Source organism: Musa acuminata, chromosome BXJ1-8, assembly GCF_036884655.1.
Source record: "Musa acuminata AAA Group cultivar baxijiao chromosome BXJ1-8, Cavendish_Baxijiao_AAA, whole genome shotgun sequence".
NCBI lineage: Eukaryota > Viridiplantae > Streptophyta > Magnoliopsida > Zingiberales > Musaceae > Musa > Musa acuminata.
In genome coordinates this window covers 49,559,385-49,576,186 of record NC_088334.1, presented here as the reverse complement: position 1 = coordinate 49,576,186, position 16,802 = coordinate 49,559,385, and the positions used below count along the sequence as shown (strand labels likewise).

Below are 16,802 nucleotides of genomic sequence, written 5' to 3'. Positions count from 1 at the left end.
CCACACTATGACCTCTTTATGTCAGTATTCTGGTCTAACCACATACACAGAGAGAGCTTCAACTTGATCTAGATGAACTCTTCACAACTTTCAGTATTTAATGAATGATTCCACAAAATGAACTCTTTTGAACATACACCTATATTTGTCAGTATTTAACCAAATCCACTGAACAGAAAGATCTGAATAAATTCTTTACTCAGATTCTTATCTCAAAAAGAAAGAAGAGCTATTCAAGTTGATTTCAGTGAAATCAGTATTTGAACATGCAGTATCAGCATTGCACCAGTCAAACTGCGAGACTACATGAATCATGATGAGCAGCAACTCGCTCTCCTTCTGTTAAGTTTTATCATGAGCAGATCACTCGTTCAAAGGTCTTCACCATCACAGTGGGCAGCTTGATGGATGGAATCAGAAACACGGTCAAAATTCATTGATCTTGTTCTTCCTCACTTTTTTGCTCCCTTTCTGTGCTTCATTCTAGGATTCTGTAGGCCATCTACAGCGACAAGCGTTGAACACCACTCACACCATAGCCGATCCTTGTTGTCTGTCATCGACAATAAAAAATGTTAACACTTCTGCATGATTCTAATTAAAACCATAAGTACATCTGTCCATATTACTGCTTGGGTGTTCTTGGTCCAGATGCAGGAGCTTCTCTGACTCCATTGAGTTTGGGATAAGAGTCAAAAGAATTGAACAGGTCTCAAGGAAGGAATCCACACTTCACCTTTCCCTCTACCTTTAACTTTCAAGTGGGTTGGGCAGAATAAGAACCTGTTGCCTCTAGATTTTGGCTGTGGATTCCAAAACCAAGAATAGATTCCATATTGAACATTGAAAAGGATGCAAACAACGTGAACATTGACATTGTGAGTCCTTGTTCATTACTGTGATTTGCTTAAAGAACTTCAAGACATAAAAATCGATCCCCAAGACCCATCATCTACAAAATCGTTTGGAAAACAAAGGTAGCCTGAGCTCCAGTGAGATTGATATTAATATGAAATCTAGCTGTTAGGAAGCATGCAGAAGCAAGATATAAAGTACACCGAGTCCAAACTAAACTGTTCAAAACTAGCATACATGCTAATCAGACACTATTATAACATAGGAAGTTTAAGTTCATTGAGTTATGGGTTATATATCAGCCCAACTCTCTTTTAATTTCTACATCATATGGGATTATTCTTATAACTCAATATTCATCTCACATATAAATATATTTCTGTTGTCCCTCTAAAATCATCATTTTCTGCATGCTTTAGTTATATAATCTTATTCATAATTTTGTTGACTGATGTTACTCTCTAAAGTTTGATGGTAGCTATCGTTTACTGAATTCCATATTATTAATGTATAATAAAATTTATTCCAAATTTATTCTTACTGTGCTTGAACAGGGCATATTACAAGGCACAAGGAAGTCACATAGAACCCATTATAATGAAGTGAAAGTAAATGATATGATTATTTGTCCAACTTGAGTTATAGATGAGCTAAAACCTATATAATATTTCTTGGGGTGGTATTCGACTCTCAAGCATCTGCAGTGGTTTTATAGTACTGTAAGCTGCTGATCAAACATGTTTGGTATTGCAATACCATTATATTGGTTCAAACATATACTACAGAAGCCTTCAAGGCTTTAAGAACAGGATCCATGAAACTTCCTTCCATGAAGTCACCACAAATTGTTATTGAAAGAACTAAAAACAAGAACTACATTTTATTTGACACTTCAGAAACATGGAAAAAACATATGATACTAAATGGAAATCCTAGCTATCTAAGCAATGTTTGCCTGGATACACCTTTAACCAACCAGATCTGCCTGAGCTGCACCTAGTAGATCACAAATTTTGTGTTCTTGTGATGAACAGGGGACACATGCTTCCTACTACGTCACCGAGCGGAAGTAAACCAAAGAAACATTACTCCAAAAATGGTGGCTAAGATGAGAGAAAACTATCTTCTTATGAGAAAACAAATTTTGAGTTAAGGTGTTCTCCATCAGAACTAACCATGGTACTGGTGCTGCTCTCCTTGTGCTTCGCAGGGATTAAAGTGAAGACAACAAGCCCACAGTGGATGGCGAGAGTGAGGCCAAGAACATTGATGAGGGTGAACTCCAAGGAGGACCCTGGGATGCCATGTTTGGTGTGAAGGAAGGTCATCTTCTCCATGAGGCCAGACTCTGCCGTAGCTACAGCCAAGCTGTAGGTGAAGATGCCAATGAAGATGTGCCACGGCAGCAACAATGTTCTTGCCCGTCGTCCCTCTCCCCTGGTCCAGAAGCTGAGGAACCCTATTGTCCACTGGCAGAAGCAACACAAAGAGATGGAGTCTTACAATAGTTGGTCGTTGAAATGCATGCTTGCAAACCAAACCAAAATATTAAGTAATTGGGTTAAGTATCTAATGCTTCTTACAAGCAGGTTGAACATTATCAAAAATAAGTTCAATAGACCAAATCAAACTTAATGTTAGATTTTTCACCCCTTTAAACCTGAGAATTAGTAGTAAGGCTTGAATTCAGCTTAATTACTTTTGGATTGTTTTCTTGAAATTCTTTTACTTTGTCTTGAAAGAACACAATGGTCATAGAAGCTACAAGTCAAGGATAGACAGAACAATTTCAATCAGCAAAACTGCAATTTCAGAAAACTTAATCTCCATCAATCGAGCTTTGATTTGGCAATAATACCCTCTTGCTGATGGAATTTTGCTATTTTGAATCTTGGTAATCCATGATTAATAGTATGGACATTGATGGGAGAAGAACAAGTGACAATCTTGATATTTTGAGGAACATACATACTAACTTGAGGATTGTAAAGGGAAAAATGTTAAATTCTATGTTATTGCAAGGATAGACATGCAAAACACCTTAAAGTTAGAACAATTCTATGTTAGATTCTATGTTATTTCTGGGGGCATGCATAGTGAGGGATTCGATGAACATCTAGAAGGCATTCTAGATGGATGTCTGCCAACCGGCCATCAAGTAGTGGATTACGATCGGATGTCCACCGTACCGGAGGCCGGAGGTGCAGCAGCGAGAAAGACGGAAGGAGAGCGCGTGACAGGAAGAGAGAGAGAGAGAGAAGGATGGACCTGGGCGGCGAAGAGGAGAAGGCAGAGCAGACCCATCCAGGAGTGCAGGCTGTGGAAGTTGGCGAGGACCCCCTTGTTGCCCTTGAACTTGGTCCACACCCCGGCGACGCCGAAACCCAGAGCCGCCCCCTGCAGCCAGAGGTGCGCTGCCTTCCTCGGGCCCCGTGCCCAACCCAAGCCCACCCCCCACCTGTGCGCCAGTATACCTGCCAAGCGACCAACCACATTAACCATCTCCTCCCCATCCAAAGGCTACAGGGGATTGCGCCGGTTACCTTCGCCGCCGAAGAGGATGAAGCCGATGACCATGAGGAGAGTGTGGAGGACCTGAGGCAAAGCAGAGCAGGGAAGCGAGAGTGAGGGCGCTTCGATCCTTGCTCAAGGAGGGAGAAAGGGAGAAGAAGATGGTGCATTTACAAAGTATATGTGGTCGAAGTGCGCAACGGCGGTGCCGGTGCCGGTGGCGCCGCCGTCGACGGATGAGGAATAGAAGCGCAGAAAGATGGTGGTGCGGAAGGCGAGCGCCCACAGGAGGACGAGAACTGCCACCAGCAGAGCCGAGATGTGAGAGAGAACAATGCTCACGGCCATTTCGACCCTCTCTCTCTCTCTCTCTCTCTCTCTGTACTCCTTTGGATCTGCACAACCAAACCGATGCCCTATAAATTACTATATCGCTTTGTGCCTAATATAAATTATAAATAGGATCAACTTGATCAACTTGATCTCCTGACATAATTAAGTTAGGAGATCAAGTTGATCTTTTTTTAGGGCAAGCAAAAAAGATCGATCATGGTGTTGATCTTTTAGCATCAAATTATTATTATTATTATTATTATTATTATTAAATTTAATTATCAATCCATATTATATATCGAATCAAATTAATCTAACTCACTTTCTGAAAGTTACTGTGGCTTCCATCTTCAAGGAGGTATAGAAAACACACATCTCTTTATGTCTCATGATATTGACCTTATCGATTCTCTACATGTATGTATGTATCTCTTCTTTTCATGCTTCATCTAAAATTTAGATTAGATTAATCAATACAAAGTATCTTAAAAGAAAATTTCTGTAGATATATTCGTTAATTGTATGTTAAGGCAAAAAAACAAAAAAATGTCTAAATTTTATATCATAAAAGGATAAAGAAAAAAAGTTTTATATCATCATTTATTAGTTATTAGTTGGCGGCAGTCGATGAAAGGTGTGACGGAGTCTTTATTTGTTTTCCTTTGTGTAGGCCTTTGGGTTGGGAGGAATACTTTGATGTGCTCTATGGTTTGATCCAACTCGATCGAAAGTAAATCTAACCAAACTCACCCATAGATTCAAGAAAGACTCGAGAAATATCACTAGAATTGTTTTTTATCAATATCATTGCTTCTAGAAGCTTAAGCTAATGCCATTGATGAGATAAATTATCATAAATATATGTTCATAAATATGATTTGGATAAGTTTGGAATTTAACACCTTCAATTCTAATGTCATCAAAATATCTTCAACGATTTAGCGATGGACGATACATGAATAGGTTTTGTTTTACGATCGAAATTATTTCTTCTAAATCCTTAGCCATAAATCATAGACTAATCAAGAGAAATAGTAAACAAAAGCGTAGATAACTACTATAAAATTTATCTTTGTCGAGACATCTTAATGATTAGTGCACAAATGAATAATTACATTGATTAATGTAATAAAAACATATAGCACTCTTGCAAAAGCACTTAAGCATCGTTATATAAATATCTTAGGCTCGAGTCATAAATCATAGATTAATCAGGAAAAATAATTAAAAAAAAATTATAGATAATAATTACTATAAAATTAATCTCTATCGGAACGAAGTTCGGATCATCTTATACGTCGATTATATAATATAATATAATTTTTTTTAGTTTTTGGGGAACGATCGCTAAAAAAAAACCATATATTAGATAAGATAAACTGCTTAATACAACCGATAGATTTAATATAAAATCAATGGCCATTAATGAGTGTGTTACATTTTAAATCAAACCATATAAAGTTGTAATCAAATTCTGACACTAGAGATACACTCAAATCAAATTTAAAGTTCAATTCAATAGTAGTAGAAGATGCAGAATGCAACTATCTTACTACCACCAATGTGAAGGCAAACCTCAGTTGTCATAAAGTTGTAGGAACTTATTCTCTTCCCAACTAACCATCACAGACAGTCTATGAGAGTTGCATCTAATTCCCATCTCAGTAGCTACTGACACATTGTAATTATTCCCCATCAACATGCTACCATTATTCAGGCCAACTGTGTTCCTCCTCAGTTTGCATCCAATTCCGTATTCCATCTTTCTGGAATCCAAGACTTTTGCTATAAATACCTCGAGCCATGGGGTTGAGCTTCTCAAGCTAAGCTAAGCACCAAACTCCACTCGGTAGGTAGCTTCGTCTCCTGTGAGAAGGAAGAATGGCGTCACTGAAGGCTGCGAGACCTGCTGGGATTACGGCGCCGAGCAAAGAGCCGGCCAAGGTCGGAGAGGGCCCCGTGAAGCCGCCGGCGGCGTCGAGGCAGGCACCGAAAAAACCCGAGAAGCCCCGCGAGCCCAAGAAGAAGGTATCCATGTCGTTGCACCAAAGATAATATTATAATTTATGTTAATTCTGAAAGAGGATTCCCAGTGATATCCTTCTCCTACAGGCAAGGAGTGGCAAACCGAGCACCAAAAACTGATGATGGATGGCAGCAACAACAACAACAAAAGTGTGTTTTATCTTCAGATTTCATCGTTTGTGTTCTATCACTGTACTCTGGATGTTGCTGCTGTCGTGGTGTGAGCTTGTGATGTGAAGTGGTTGAAGTATGCTTTGATGTTGTGCTCAGCCGTGCAAGAAAGTAATGTAGAATCATCACCATGGTATGATGAAATAAACTGCTAATTTACTGCACACTTTGGGATTTCTTTTCTTGTTCTGAGATATATGTGTTGGATCTCACTGATATTTCATTATATATATATCTTTGGCATTTAAAATTTTGTGAAAATATGAAAGTTATTTTATATAATTATTTTTATTTGAGATATCTTTTCAACTCAGTAGTAATGGATAGTGTGTTTATATTTTTTATATTTAAAAGATAAAATTTTTTTTTGATGAAATATGTTGAGATGATATCCATCAAACAAAATAATGTCGGCAAAACTAAGTCAACCACCGCGTTCGCTAACCACTCTGTCCCTCTGTCCATATCTCTCCCTCTTTTGGAAAAGAAGAGAACCTACGTGCGCAACGGCCACCGCCCACCACCTCAAACCTCTCGCAGCCGCTCAATCGAACAGCCACCGGTCCTCTCCTCTCCTCTCCTCCTCTTGCCACCATCAGCAACACCACATCGACCATCGGCATTGAGGTTGTCGGAGGTGAACGAGATCGATGGGTGGCGGCCGGCTGCAGGGCGAGCAGTTGAAGCAACTGCGCAACATATTCGACCGCTTCGACATGGACGGGGACGGCAGCCTGACCCAGCTGGAGCTCGCTGCCCTCCTCCGCTCCCTCGGCCTCAAGCCCGACGGCGACCAGATCCACGCGATGCTCGCAGGCATGGACGCCAACGGCAACGGCACCGTGGAGTTCGACGAGCTCGCGGCGGCGCTCGCGCCCGTCATGACCGAGCAGGCCATGGTCGACCAGAAGCAGCTCCTGGAGGTCTTCCGCTGCTTCGACCGGGACGGCAACGGGTTCATATCGGCGGCGGAGCTGGCGCGGTCCATGGCGCGCATGGGCCAGCCTCTGACCTTCGTCGAGCTCACCGACATGATGCAGCAGGCCGATGCCGACGGCGACGGTGTCATCAGCTTCGAAGAGTTCGCCGCCGTCATGGCCAAGTCCGCCGCCGAATTCCTCGGCCTCACCCTCGTCTCCCATTGATGGCTGTTGATACTGTTACCATTACTATTTCTTTTGGTTTTGGCAGCAGTGGATTGGAGTGGAGATCAATAAATGTACAGAAGCAGAAGATGATATAATGGAGTTAGGATCACGTACAAAGCATTCGATGAATCCATACTTCTCATTCATCGTTCCGCATGTGTGTAATGATCATTGCAGGGGCTTTGCTTTGATGTTTCACTGAACACTACCTTTGATTTCTCTTTTATTTAGCTTCCCAATAATAATTCGTCATGGATTTGATCAGGTTCTTCTGACAATGATAACAGGATCTCATGTATAGAACAAGACGAAGCTGATTTGCACGTGAGCCACAGGGTTTTGACAATCGAATCACTAGAACACGAAAAAGAAATCAGTAGAGATTTAATGCAGTATGAACTCAAATTAATTGAAAGGGCGTATGTATTTACTCCCATCGATCACAAGACCCAGGAATTTACGGAATGGATTAAGGAAGATTGCTAACTTCCTGCAATTGGCTGTGGCACAAACCGTAAGAATCAATAGAAAGCACCTTAGCCAAATCATTAAAGTCGAATTCCAATTTATCAGAGTGGTTTTCTGTCAGAACAGCGCTATCATCCACTGACAAAAAACATGACGTTCAGAATTTGTGAGGGCAAAATATTGCAAGCTGCCTTCACATTCTCTTCCTATCCATTTCGTTCTCTTCTTCCCTCTACCTAAACCACCATCTCTGGACTGCAGAGATGGGGCTGTTCAAGAAGGGGGTGTAACGGTAGATGTATGGATTCACGGCACGACCAATCCTGGCCCAAACGCTCTGGTGATAACCAGCAGTAACTGGAGCATGGTACATGAGCTTCAGGAGCTGCATCAACAATGGAGAAGAGAAAAATTAATAAAATTAAAGAACACAACCAAATAGGCTAGCTAGGAGATCTAGATGGCTTCCACCCAAAAAAAATGGATACAATGGGCAAAGATCTCTCGTATGATTCACTGTGGAAGTTCCAGCAAGAGGTGAAAGTGAGATGGACAATATCGGTATGAATCCTCTTCGTACATAAGCAGAGCCAGCCATATGTTTAAACATCTCAACATACTAAATTTATCTCTATTAACCTATCAAAACTTATTATTTACTTGGTTTTTTATGTCACGATATTCCATTTTTCTCTCACACTTCCTTTTCTTTTCACATATACTATTGATTTGAAACATTATCATGCTTATTTATAGATATTAGCCTTGATTCATATAATATATACATTATATCCACCCTAAAATCTGATTCAAATCTGTATCCATCATATATCCAGTATGAATTAGTAGCCACAATATGCACATATGGTTGTAGAATTTGGCATCTGTTATCTAAATCTGCATCTGCTAATTAAAAAAGGATCTGAATATGGTTTCTCCAATATCAGATCAGTTCTCACTAGTTCTAGTGGAGAATTATCTAAGCCTATATATTATAGTCAGGCTGATGCCTAATTGTTTATTGCTATCATGGACCTGTTTTTCTGTAAGCCAGAATAAAATCCACATCATAAGTTTTAAGTCTCCTGGTTGTTCAACATGGCAAGGGTGTTAGCATCGAAGCCACCAACAAATAACGATGAAAAATTTTGACACTGCTTCTGTTTAACAAAAAAAGGAGCTAACCTGCCAGTATATGAACGTTTGGATTATGTTGCGTTGCAGCCTGCATCAACAAAACCAGAAGTTCTATAGATCAGCATCTGAAAATTAGGAAAACAGCAAAAACAGAATAATATAAATTGACTGACGAGAATAGAGATATGATGAGAAGAAAGCCCAGAGCAATCTCAGCATTTGAACTTAGGATGTTTAATGTAGTTCCATTTGCCTCCACCCATATACAAGGCTCCTCTAAGTATTTCCTGTTCATGAAATGAGTAACCATTACTTTAGTTAATTTTTCTCATCATATATTCTTGAGCAAATAAAGCACTTCAGAAAGCTCAATTAACAAATAAAGCAACCCAATATGTTATATAGATATCAACAAGTTTTCTCATACGGTCATACTAAATCAGAACTAATCAGATGATAGCAGGCATCAAGTATTATTCCTATCTCTTCTCGTGATATTTTATCTTTCCTTACATTCTATCAACTGATACCAGAAACAGATAGGTCCCTTTGGTAGGGAGCCAAATTTAAGACATGAAATTTTAGTCAATAAAATAAAATTTACCCTAAAAAACATACTTTTGCTTAGAAACCAAAGCAACCACAAGGGAATATCTAAGCGCCCAGAAGTGGCTAGTAACATTCTGCATTTTTTGGGTTTCTACATATCAAAATATCTTAAATTTGCAACATAATGTCATAGATTCAGGAAAATCACGACCACCAGCCAACATACATGAGATTGTCTGCTGTACTAGAAAACTTCACATCAATAATGAGAAATTTGTACATCAAGGTTCTGGGCTCGAATCCCACCTTTGTCGTTTACCCTTTGTACCAAAAAAAAAGTTACAAGTGAACTGAATCACACTTGTCAGGGTCGATGTAGACTAGATCACCTTTGAAACTACAAAGTGATGTCATCTTTGACATTACTGGTGACATTACTGATTAATGGGCTTCGGAATAGCAGAGTCCTAGTTATTTTGATGATGACCATAATTCCCAAAACATTCTTTACCTACAGATCCTCTTCTATGCAACTTAGACTTTTTTTCTCCAAAACATCTATAAGCTTGCAAGTAAACCATTCCTAGAACCAAGGCTCATAATTTTGTATTGTACCGACATATCGAGCTTTGCTCGGTATGGTATGGTACAAGCGTACTGAGCGATATGCCAAGATGTACTGTTTGATATATATATAAAATATTAAAATATAAAATCAATATATATAAATAATATATAAAAAAAGGAGGCGCATGTTGCTTCGGCAACATGCGCCTCCTTTTCTTCTCCTCATCACATTAGACAAGGAGAAGAACGCAGTCTTCTCCTCATCTACGACATTCGACGAAGATGTCGAAGGCCGCAAACATCTCAGCCTTCGACGAAGAAGAAGCTGAGCCACCGCCTCTCCGTTACCTCCTAGATCGGGATCGTCGAGGGAGGGCGACGTCGGATCGAGAAGCGTCGAGGTTCTTCCGATTCTCCCTCTTCTGCCTCAACACTTCTTCTTCCCTCGTTGTAGCCAGGCTGGTATCGCTCGGTAGCAAGCGACGACAATCGAAATCAATCGTTACCACCCGATACAACCCTATATTGTCTGATACGGAGCTAGATCAACGGTACCGCCCAATAGCGGACGGTCCACATATTGGTTTGCTGGTGAACTGGTACGTATCGCCCGTATCATTCGAAATTAAAATCCTTGCCTAGAACACTCCTAAACACAAAACTACTATGAAAGTGAAAATTCTTCGAGATGAACGTTGCAAGCTCCCATTTAAAATTTTATCTGTGAGTGATCAGAATTAATCTCATGTGTTATACAGCTTTTACAAACTTTAGAGATTGATTTTGTTGGCAAAGAAAATATTGAAATTCCATGCCTTTTAATTTTCTTAGATACTTTTCTGATGATAACTGAAAATAGCTGACTGTACACATAGTTCTGCGACAGCAGACTTGGCAGGTCTCAATACTTCGCATACGTATTTGAACTTAATTTAGAACAATGGGCTCAATAAGTCAATATTTATTTTAGGTGGAACGTATACCCTCCTATGCATTTCTAACAAGCCATGCCGACCAGCATGGGTCAGCACAAGTACCACAGAGCATGGAAAGGTATCAGCAGGCATGATGCCAATCCATTTAGTTATAGATTTAATGCATGGCCAAAGTTGCATCACGAAAGAGGTTATTGTTCTCTTCCTGCCAAACAAACAAAAACCAGTTGAAGCTTTAGATAATTTTGCTAAAAAGAAAGAAGGAAATAAGCAACTTGACCCATCAATGTCAAAGACCAACATAATTGCCTGCAAGAACCAAATAGAAAGTTAAAAAAAAAACCATATCATGACAAACTTCTTTGGGTGACATTGACTGCTCAGTCTCACAGTAAACTATGACAAACTGAGACCAAGTGTGCACATGACAATGCTGCTCTTTATCATAATTTTAAAAATTGGCTGCCTCAATCTTAGATCGACCATAGCCAACTAAAAATCCCAATAAAATTTTATTAGTCAGCACTAAGCAGAATATAATACATATTAGCATGCAAGATGATCTACAATTCTACATATCACGTAGTAGCAAATATAGTAACATAATACAATAGAAAGCAATAATGTATACAAAAAGATTGCAGGTAAATAACTAATGAGTCATAAATACAAATATATAATGAAAAAATAAATCATAGCACATATAAAATCATAAACTAATGCATATATGTAACTGAAACTTACATCATCAAAATTACAACATATTAAAAAAATAACTTCAGACTTAAAATTTAATTGTTTATTATGAAATAATAAAAAATTAAAAATCAGTGTTAAATATTAAAATTTTGCCGAAATCCGATCCTGAAATCTGTCTCTTCCAATTTCACCAATCCAATGAGAACCCAGTTTTAGCTTAAATAGCTTATCATGTTTCCAATTCTGATTTTTAGAACAATTCTGTTAAAAATCATGAATAGGTCATTTCAAGAATGCAAAATTTTGTCACAAAGTTTTCTAAATCTGTTTCTGGTATAAACTGTTTTGTTTCTAATGAGAAATCATTCCATCAAAATTAAGCTCATTACCTGTATAAAGTTGAACGTGCAAAATTACGCCTTAGAAATCTGGCCACATGATCAACAGCCCAACAAAACACAGGTATGAGAGCAACTGTCATTTGAAAAGCCATCAACAAGTATTAGTAAATAATGAGTATTACGGAGTTCTAGGAATTGACAAGTTAAAGGGACAAATTATTTGAAACAACTCACACTTCAAGTGTAGCTTAGATGTAATAAGTGTAATACAATATATGAAATGGATAAAATCCTTCGCTCCAATAATCGTCTGTAACCATGTCTGAATAGCAGGCAGGTTCCATGCCCTTGGTTTCTGTAGAGAAAAAATAAATAAATCATATATACACAATGGTTATGTGAAATTACCCTGCCCAACTAATATAACAGAAATAAAACTACATAACGCAGAGCTTTTAGTTGTAATTACTATTATACCAAACTCACCCCATAGACTGTGTATAGTGAACAAACTGAGGAACATGCAGTACCCAGCAATGACAACCGATATGCCTTGTTTGAAAGATTTCTCGGTGCAACTGGAAGCATTCCGAGTGTAGCAACAACTAGTACCTGACACGGGCATATTTCCAAATTAATAGAAGAGATGGGAAGCAATATAAAGAAGGCACAGCATGATACTACAATCTATGTAACAATCAACTTCAGGGAAAATATATACATATATAAAACACAAGCACTAGGATATATGAATCAAAGTTTTTTAAGATTAGATGTTAGTTACCAGTTTCTGTGAGAAAAATGCAATTTACAGAAAAAAAAAACAAGTTTATGATCTCATCCTACATGGGAGACTTCGGAATCTACAGGATCTGCAGCATAGTAGAGCTAGCAGAAGACTGCAAAACAATTTTATAAACATGAAAGTTAATATACAAATTTTATTTGCTATTTAATCTATTATTATACATTTTTAAGCCTTGTGGGTTTAAATACATGACAACACACTGGTGCATCTTTGAGTGTCCAAACAATCATAAGATCAGATAAATTCTTCTTGTAGACACAAACATCTAGATGCCCTACAAGTCATATAGCCAAAAGTGTTCAGGCTCATGGTCCCCAGCCCATATATGTTCCCGGTGCATACTGAATAACCACATGGTAATAGCCCCTCCTGGGCCCTACCCACAACCATTTTTGTCCCCAGCCCATCTAGTTTGTACTTATCTAAATGTACACACATTATAGATATGCACACAAGGACATTTACTGGGCCCTACCCACAACCATTTTTGTTCCACTTCAACCTCCTGACAAACTAAGCTAAAGAAGCAACAGCAGAAAGATGGGAACAAGAAATGAACAAATTTACCATAGACAAAGATAAAACCCACCAAATTTCTTCACGTCATCAGGTTATCTTGCGCTCCTATGAAATGAGCTAAGATACAAAAAAAGACTCTAGTTCACGTTATATATTTTCTTCAACCCTACATTGATTGTGAAAAAAAAAGATACCATCCGTTCCATAATTTTTTTTCAGAATTATAAAAAGCTTAACAAGGAAAACTGAAGTCCAAGCTCACATCAAAGAACTAATTATTCCACTATGTTTCTTGATATCCACTTGAGTGTACCTGATCGATAAGAAAAATCTTGTCTAATAAGAACATCAATTGGGACCTGCTCTGATTGAAACAATTATTGCTTGATCACTCAAACGATTGCAGATTGTGCAAAGCTATGCTGATTGGAAAACAGGCTTCTTATTTTACTCAACGGATGCAGATCTAGCAGCTACATCAATGTAAACCTACTCTTTAAAAATGCACAAGGCTCCCATTAATGCAGGGTTTGGGAAGGGTGGATGTACACAACCTTAGCTCTCTATTTTGGTATTGCGTTACATGCATTCTTCAACGCGCTTATATTCTATGTGTACATTCTATAAGAATAATGAATTTAGAGCAGGTATGTTGATTACAAATTCTATCAAAGACTGAAATATCATTTAAAGAAGAACACAATCAAGCACAATATGCCATAAACAAAGACAAAATCCCTGGCAATCAAACACTAGTAGTATGTGCTAGTACTTGTGTTTGGCCATTTGGCAAGGAAATGTTTTACATACCCAAGCATTGACAGAAAATTGTATAGATCGTTGATCCAGCCTCAATGAATTTACGTTCCTTCCTGTTGATGGAGCTCTTCCAATACTTCCACTACCGGACCCTGGACAACATGTTTAAAGTTCAAAGATATGTTTTCTTTTCTAAAAAAGGATGCCTAAGATATGTCTGTACAAAATCTAAAAGGAATTTCTATGGCAGAATATTGTACAGTATAAAAAATGAAAAGCCTTCCGAGTTCCAATCCACCTGAATTTTGTGGCCTCAAATTTTGAGCAGTAGTTTGCGATGAAGGTCCATCTGATGCTCTTGATGATTGAGAAGAACTAGTGGAAGACATGGCCTCCACAACTAGATCAGGATCCTAGAATATAAATTGTGATCAGAACATGAAAGGCAAACTATGTAATTATATTTTGGGTCATCTTGCAACATTAGCTGCTTTTGGAAGTAGCTACAAGCTATAAAGGCAATCTGTGGATAAGTAGCTTCAGTTATGCAAAGATTACCCATATGTACATATTATACAAGTCAGATTATGGAAGATCATCAATTTATACAGGCAGACTGTCCATTTTGGAGAATTTTAGTTGTTTGACCAAAAGAAAGTCCTTCAATTCCCAAGAATACCTGTCTGCATTATTTTGCGAAGATACCAGATTTGAAATGAATGGGTCGACCAATGTCCAATCTAGCTTTAAAAAATTCTAAACCATTATGATTACCAACAGACAATCAAGATAATAACCAGCGTAAAAATCTGAAAAGCAGTTAAAAACCTCACACAGACTGTCCATTCTTTATGTTAACATTAGAAATAACAAAATTGAAAAATGAAGCATGAGAAGTAGATCAATCAGGTAGTGGAGCAGTGACGGTTGAAGGCCAGAAAGGGTGGACAAGGCAGGCATGTGAAGAGATACGTTCACTGCCAGTGTTAGCTTAACAAAGGTAACAGAAGACATCACAACCGAATGGCCAACAAATATGATGTGAGTGGTTCAAACATCTTGAGGTGGACCTTACCCACTGCTGTCCAGGTGTGTCTGTGTGGACCGTGTGCATGTCATCATTTTCCGATTGGGAAGCCAGAATTTCAGGGTCAAGAACGATAAATTTTTCCATCAAATCCACAAAATCAAGTTCAAGTCTATGGAATATAAAAAATTCAAGAAGTACTAGCCCCATAGCTTAATAGGCAAGCAGGAAAAGAATAGATGTTACCACCGCCTGCTTTAGATCCGACTGTGTGCAGGCTCTGCATGAGAGAGGGAAAAGGAAAAGAAAAGGAAGATTTCTAATCATTATATTTAGGTAAGGAGAAGGAAGAGGCAAAGAGAGAGAGAGAGAGAGGGCAGAAAATGAGGGATGCAATGTATCAGCAACTTTAGAATTTGAATTGAAAATTATGTCGATCAAATCAAAATAACCGAAATGTTATAAATCCTAACTCAATTAGGTTTAAGGTTGTCACTGTATGTGATGGGCCCTAATTTTGATTCATACCCATCTGAATCAGGGCCAAACCAGTCCTTGGTCAGGATATGGTTCATCAATAGGTATAACCATAAACATCCCATGAGGCTGATATATGATAATCATTTGACTGGAAGTCAAAATCTTGTACCTTCAAGAACATCAATATCGTAGCCTAGAGATTAAACATAACAATAAATAATCTCATCAAATAAAAAAATTTTAAGCTAGATGATAATTTCAGATTTCAGCATAGCTTAAAAGTAAAACCACCAACACCGGGACCTATTTGATCTAGTTGGAGTTGGAATTTTTGCTATGTTAACGAGGAGCATGAAAGAGTCCTGCCCATTTGCTTCTTAGAATCCCACTAGCAGACGACAAACATTGACTTGAAGCTTTAACATTATCCATAGTAATTGATTATTTATCATGTTATACTCATCTTCCAAGCATAGATTCCATCAAAGAATATTAACACCAGTTGGGGAGTGTCGAACAAAATTGACAAGGCAACGGATTCATGGACTCATGAGAAAAGAATATTAATTATAAATAAGCGAAAGCCAAAACTAAGCATCATAGAATTAAGTTAAAATCCATATAAACACATCAAACTCCAAGAGAGAAGTACAAGTATTAGACAGTAAAAGATGAAGCCCTTAGGTGTCACCACAAAAGCTAAACCAGAAATTAACAACTTGCTGGTTTCATATGAAGAACAAGAATCGAACCTTTCACTTATAGAAGCAAAAAGCTGCGGATCTCGACATCAAAAAAATGCTGAAAAGCATACCGTAACTAAAAACGTAAATTTTCATCAAATTAGCCAAAGCAACTGAAAACCACCAAAAAAATTTGCCAACGACTAAACCTTAGTTCACGAACACATTACTTTCTCAACGACAACCGAAAACGAACTGACAGATCCCACAAAAGGACAACCTCTCCGCGATCAAATCAATCCGATGAGAAACCAAGGAAAGGAAGAGTGATCGAAGGCGTACGATAAACCGCTGGTAGAACTTGCGCTTGAAGTGGTCGACGACGTCGGATCGAGCGGCCATGTGGGGCGGGATCAGGACGTTGGACCAGTACTCCGCCCATCGGGGATCGTTGTCGTAGTCGTACGCCGCCGCCGCGATCCTCTTCAGCCGCTGCGGATCCCTCTCCTCCTCCTCCCCCATGGCCTTCTCTCTCCGGATTCGCGGCGATGGATCGACGAAGAACGAGAGGCGGGGGAATTTTTAGGTGGCTTTACTTTTGGTCTTCTCTCGTCGCGGTCGGGAATCTTCTTAAACCCACGATTTAGGTCTTCTAGCAAATGGGTCGCGCTAACGGAGCTTTTCGTGGATCGGATCTATCTTCGTGGATCCGAAATCAAAACTGGTCCGATCACCAACCGATTCGGACTCATATTGCGTGTTGATTCAGAGTATCTTTTGTAGTATC

General features: G+C 38.7%; 3 protein-coding genes and 1 long non-coding RNA gene across 5 annotated transcripts; 2 read left to right on the top strand and 2 right to left on the bottom strand.

Moving 5' to 3' along the window:
- Positions 1–69: 69 nt before the first annotated feature.
- Positions 70–3,806, bottom strand: LOC135588542 (probable transmembrane ascorbate ferrireductase 4). 2 transcript variants are annotated; one of them, XM_065080713.1, is made up of 5 exons: positions 3,541–3,804; positions 3,399–3,450; positions 3,124–3,329; positions 2,031–2,324; positions 70–553 (listed from the first exon to the last, which is right to left on the bottom strand). In XM_065080713.1, exons 1-5 carry the CDS (start codon positions 3,712–3,714, stop codon positions 503–505), a joined length of 777 nt encoding a protein of 258 aa, XP_064936785.1. In that variant the 5' UTR covers positions 3,715–3,804; the 3' UTR covers positions 70–502. The 2 variants fall into 2 exon arrangements, with proteins under 2 accessions (XP_064936785.1, XP_064936786.1); XM_065080714.1 differs by lacking the exon at positions 70–553 and adding an exon at positions 761–952 and having other exon boundaries at positions 3,541–3,806.
- A 1,779-nt stretch (positions 3,807–5,585) lies between these two features.
- On the top strand, positions 5,586–5,993 carry LOC135588541 (uncharacterized). Its single transcript, XR_010476322.1, has 2 exons — positions 5,586–5,727; positions 5,812–5,993. It is a non-coding gene; the product is annotated as an uncharacterized LOC135588541 (long non-coding RNA).
- A 411-nt stretch (positions 5,994–6,404) lies between these two features.
- LOC135588540 (probable calcium-binding protein CML14) lies at positions 6,405–7,195 on the top strand. Its single transcript, XM_065080712.1, has one exon. The coding sequence runs from the start codon at positions 6,546–6,548 to the stop codon at positions 7,038–7,040; it is 495 nt and encodes a 164-aa protein (XP_064936784.1). The 5' UTR covers positions 6,405–6,545; the 3' UTR covers positions 7,041–7,195.
- A 369-nt stretch (positions 7,196–7,564) lies between these two features.
- LOC135588539 (uncharacterized) lies at positions 7,565–16,645 on the bottom strand. The gene is made up of 9 exons (XM_065080711.1): positions 16,358–16,645; positions 14,124–14,238; positions 13,877–13,977; positions 12,226–12,351; positions 11,974–12,094; positions 11,788–11,872; positions 8,822–8,935; positions 8,697–8,736; positions 7,565–7,896 (listed from the first exon to the last, which is right to left on the bottom strand). Exons 1-9 carry the CDS (start codon positions 16,535–16,537, stop codon positions 7,744–7,746), a joined length of 1,035 nt encoding a protein of 344 aa, XP_064936783.1. The 5' UTR covers positions 16,538–16,645; the 3' UTR covers positions 7,565–7,743.
- Positions 16,646–16,802: the final 157 nt, after the last annotated feature.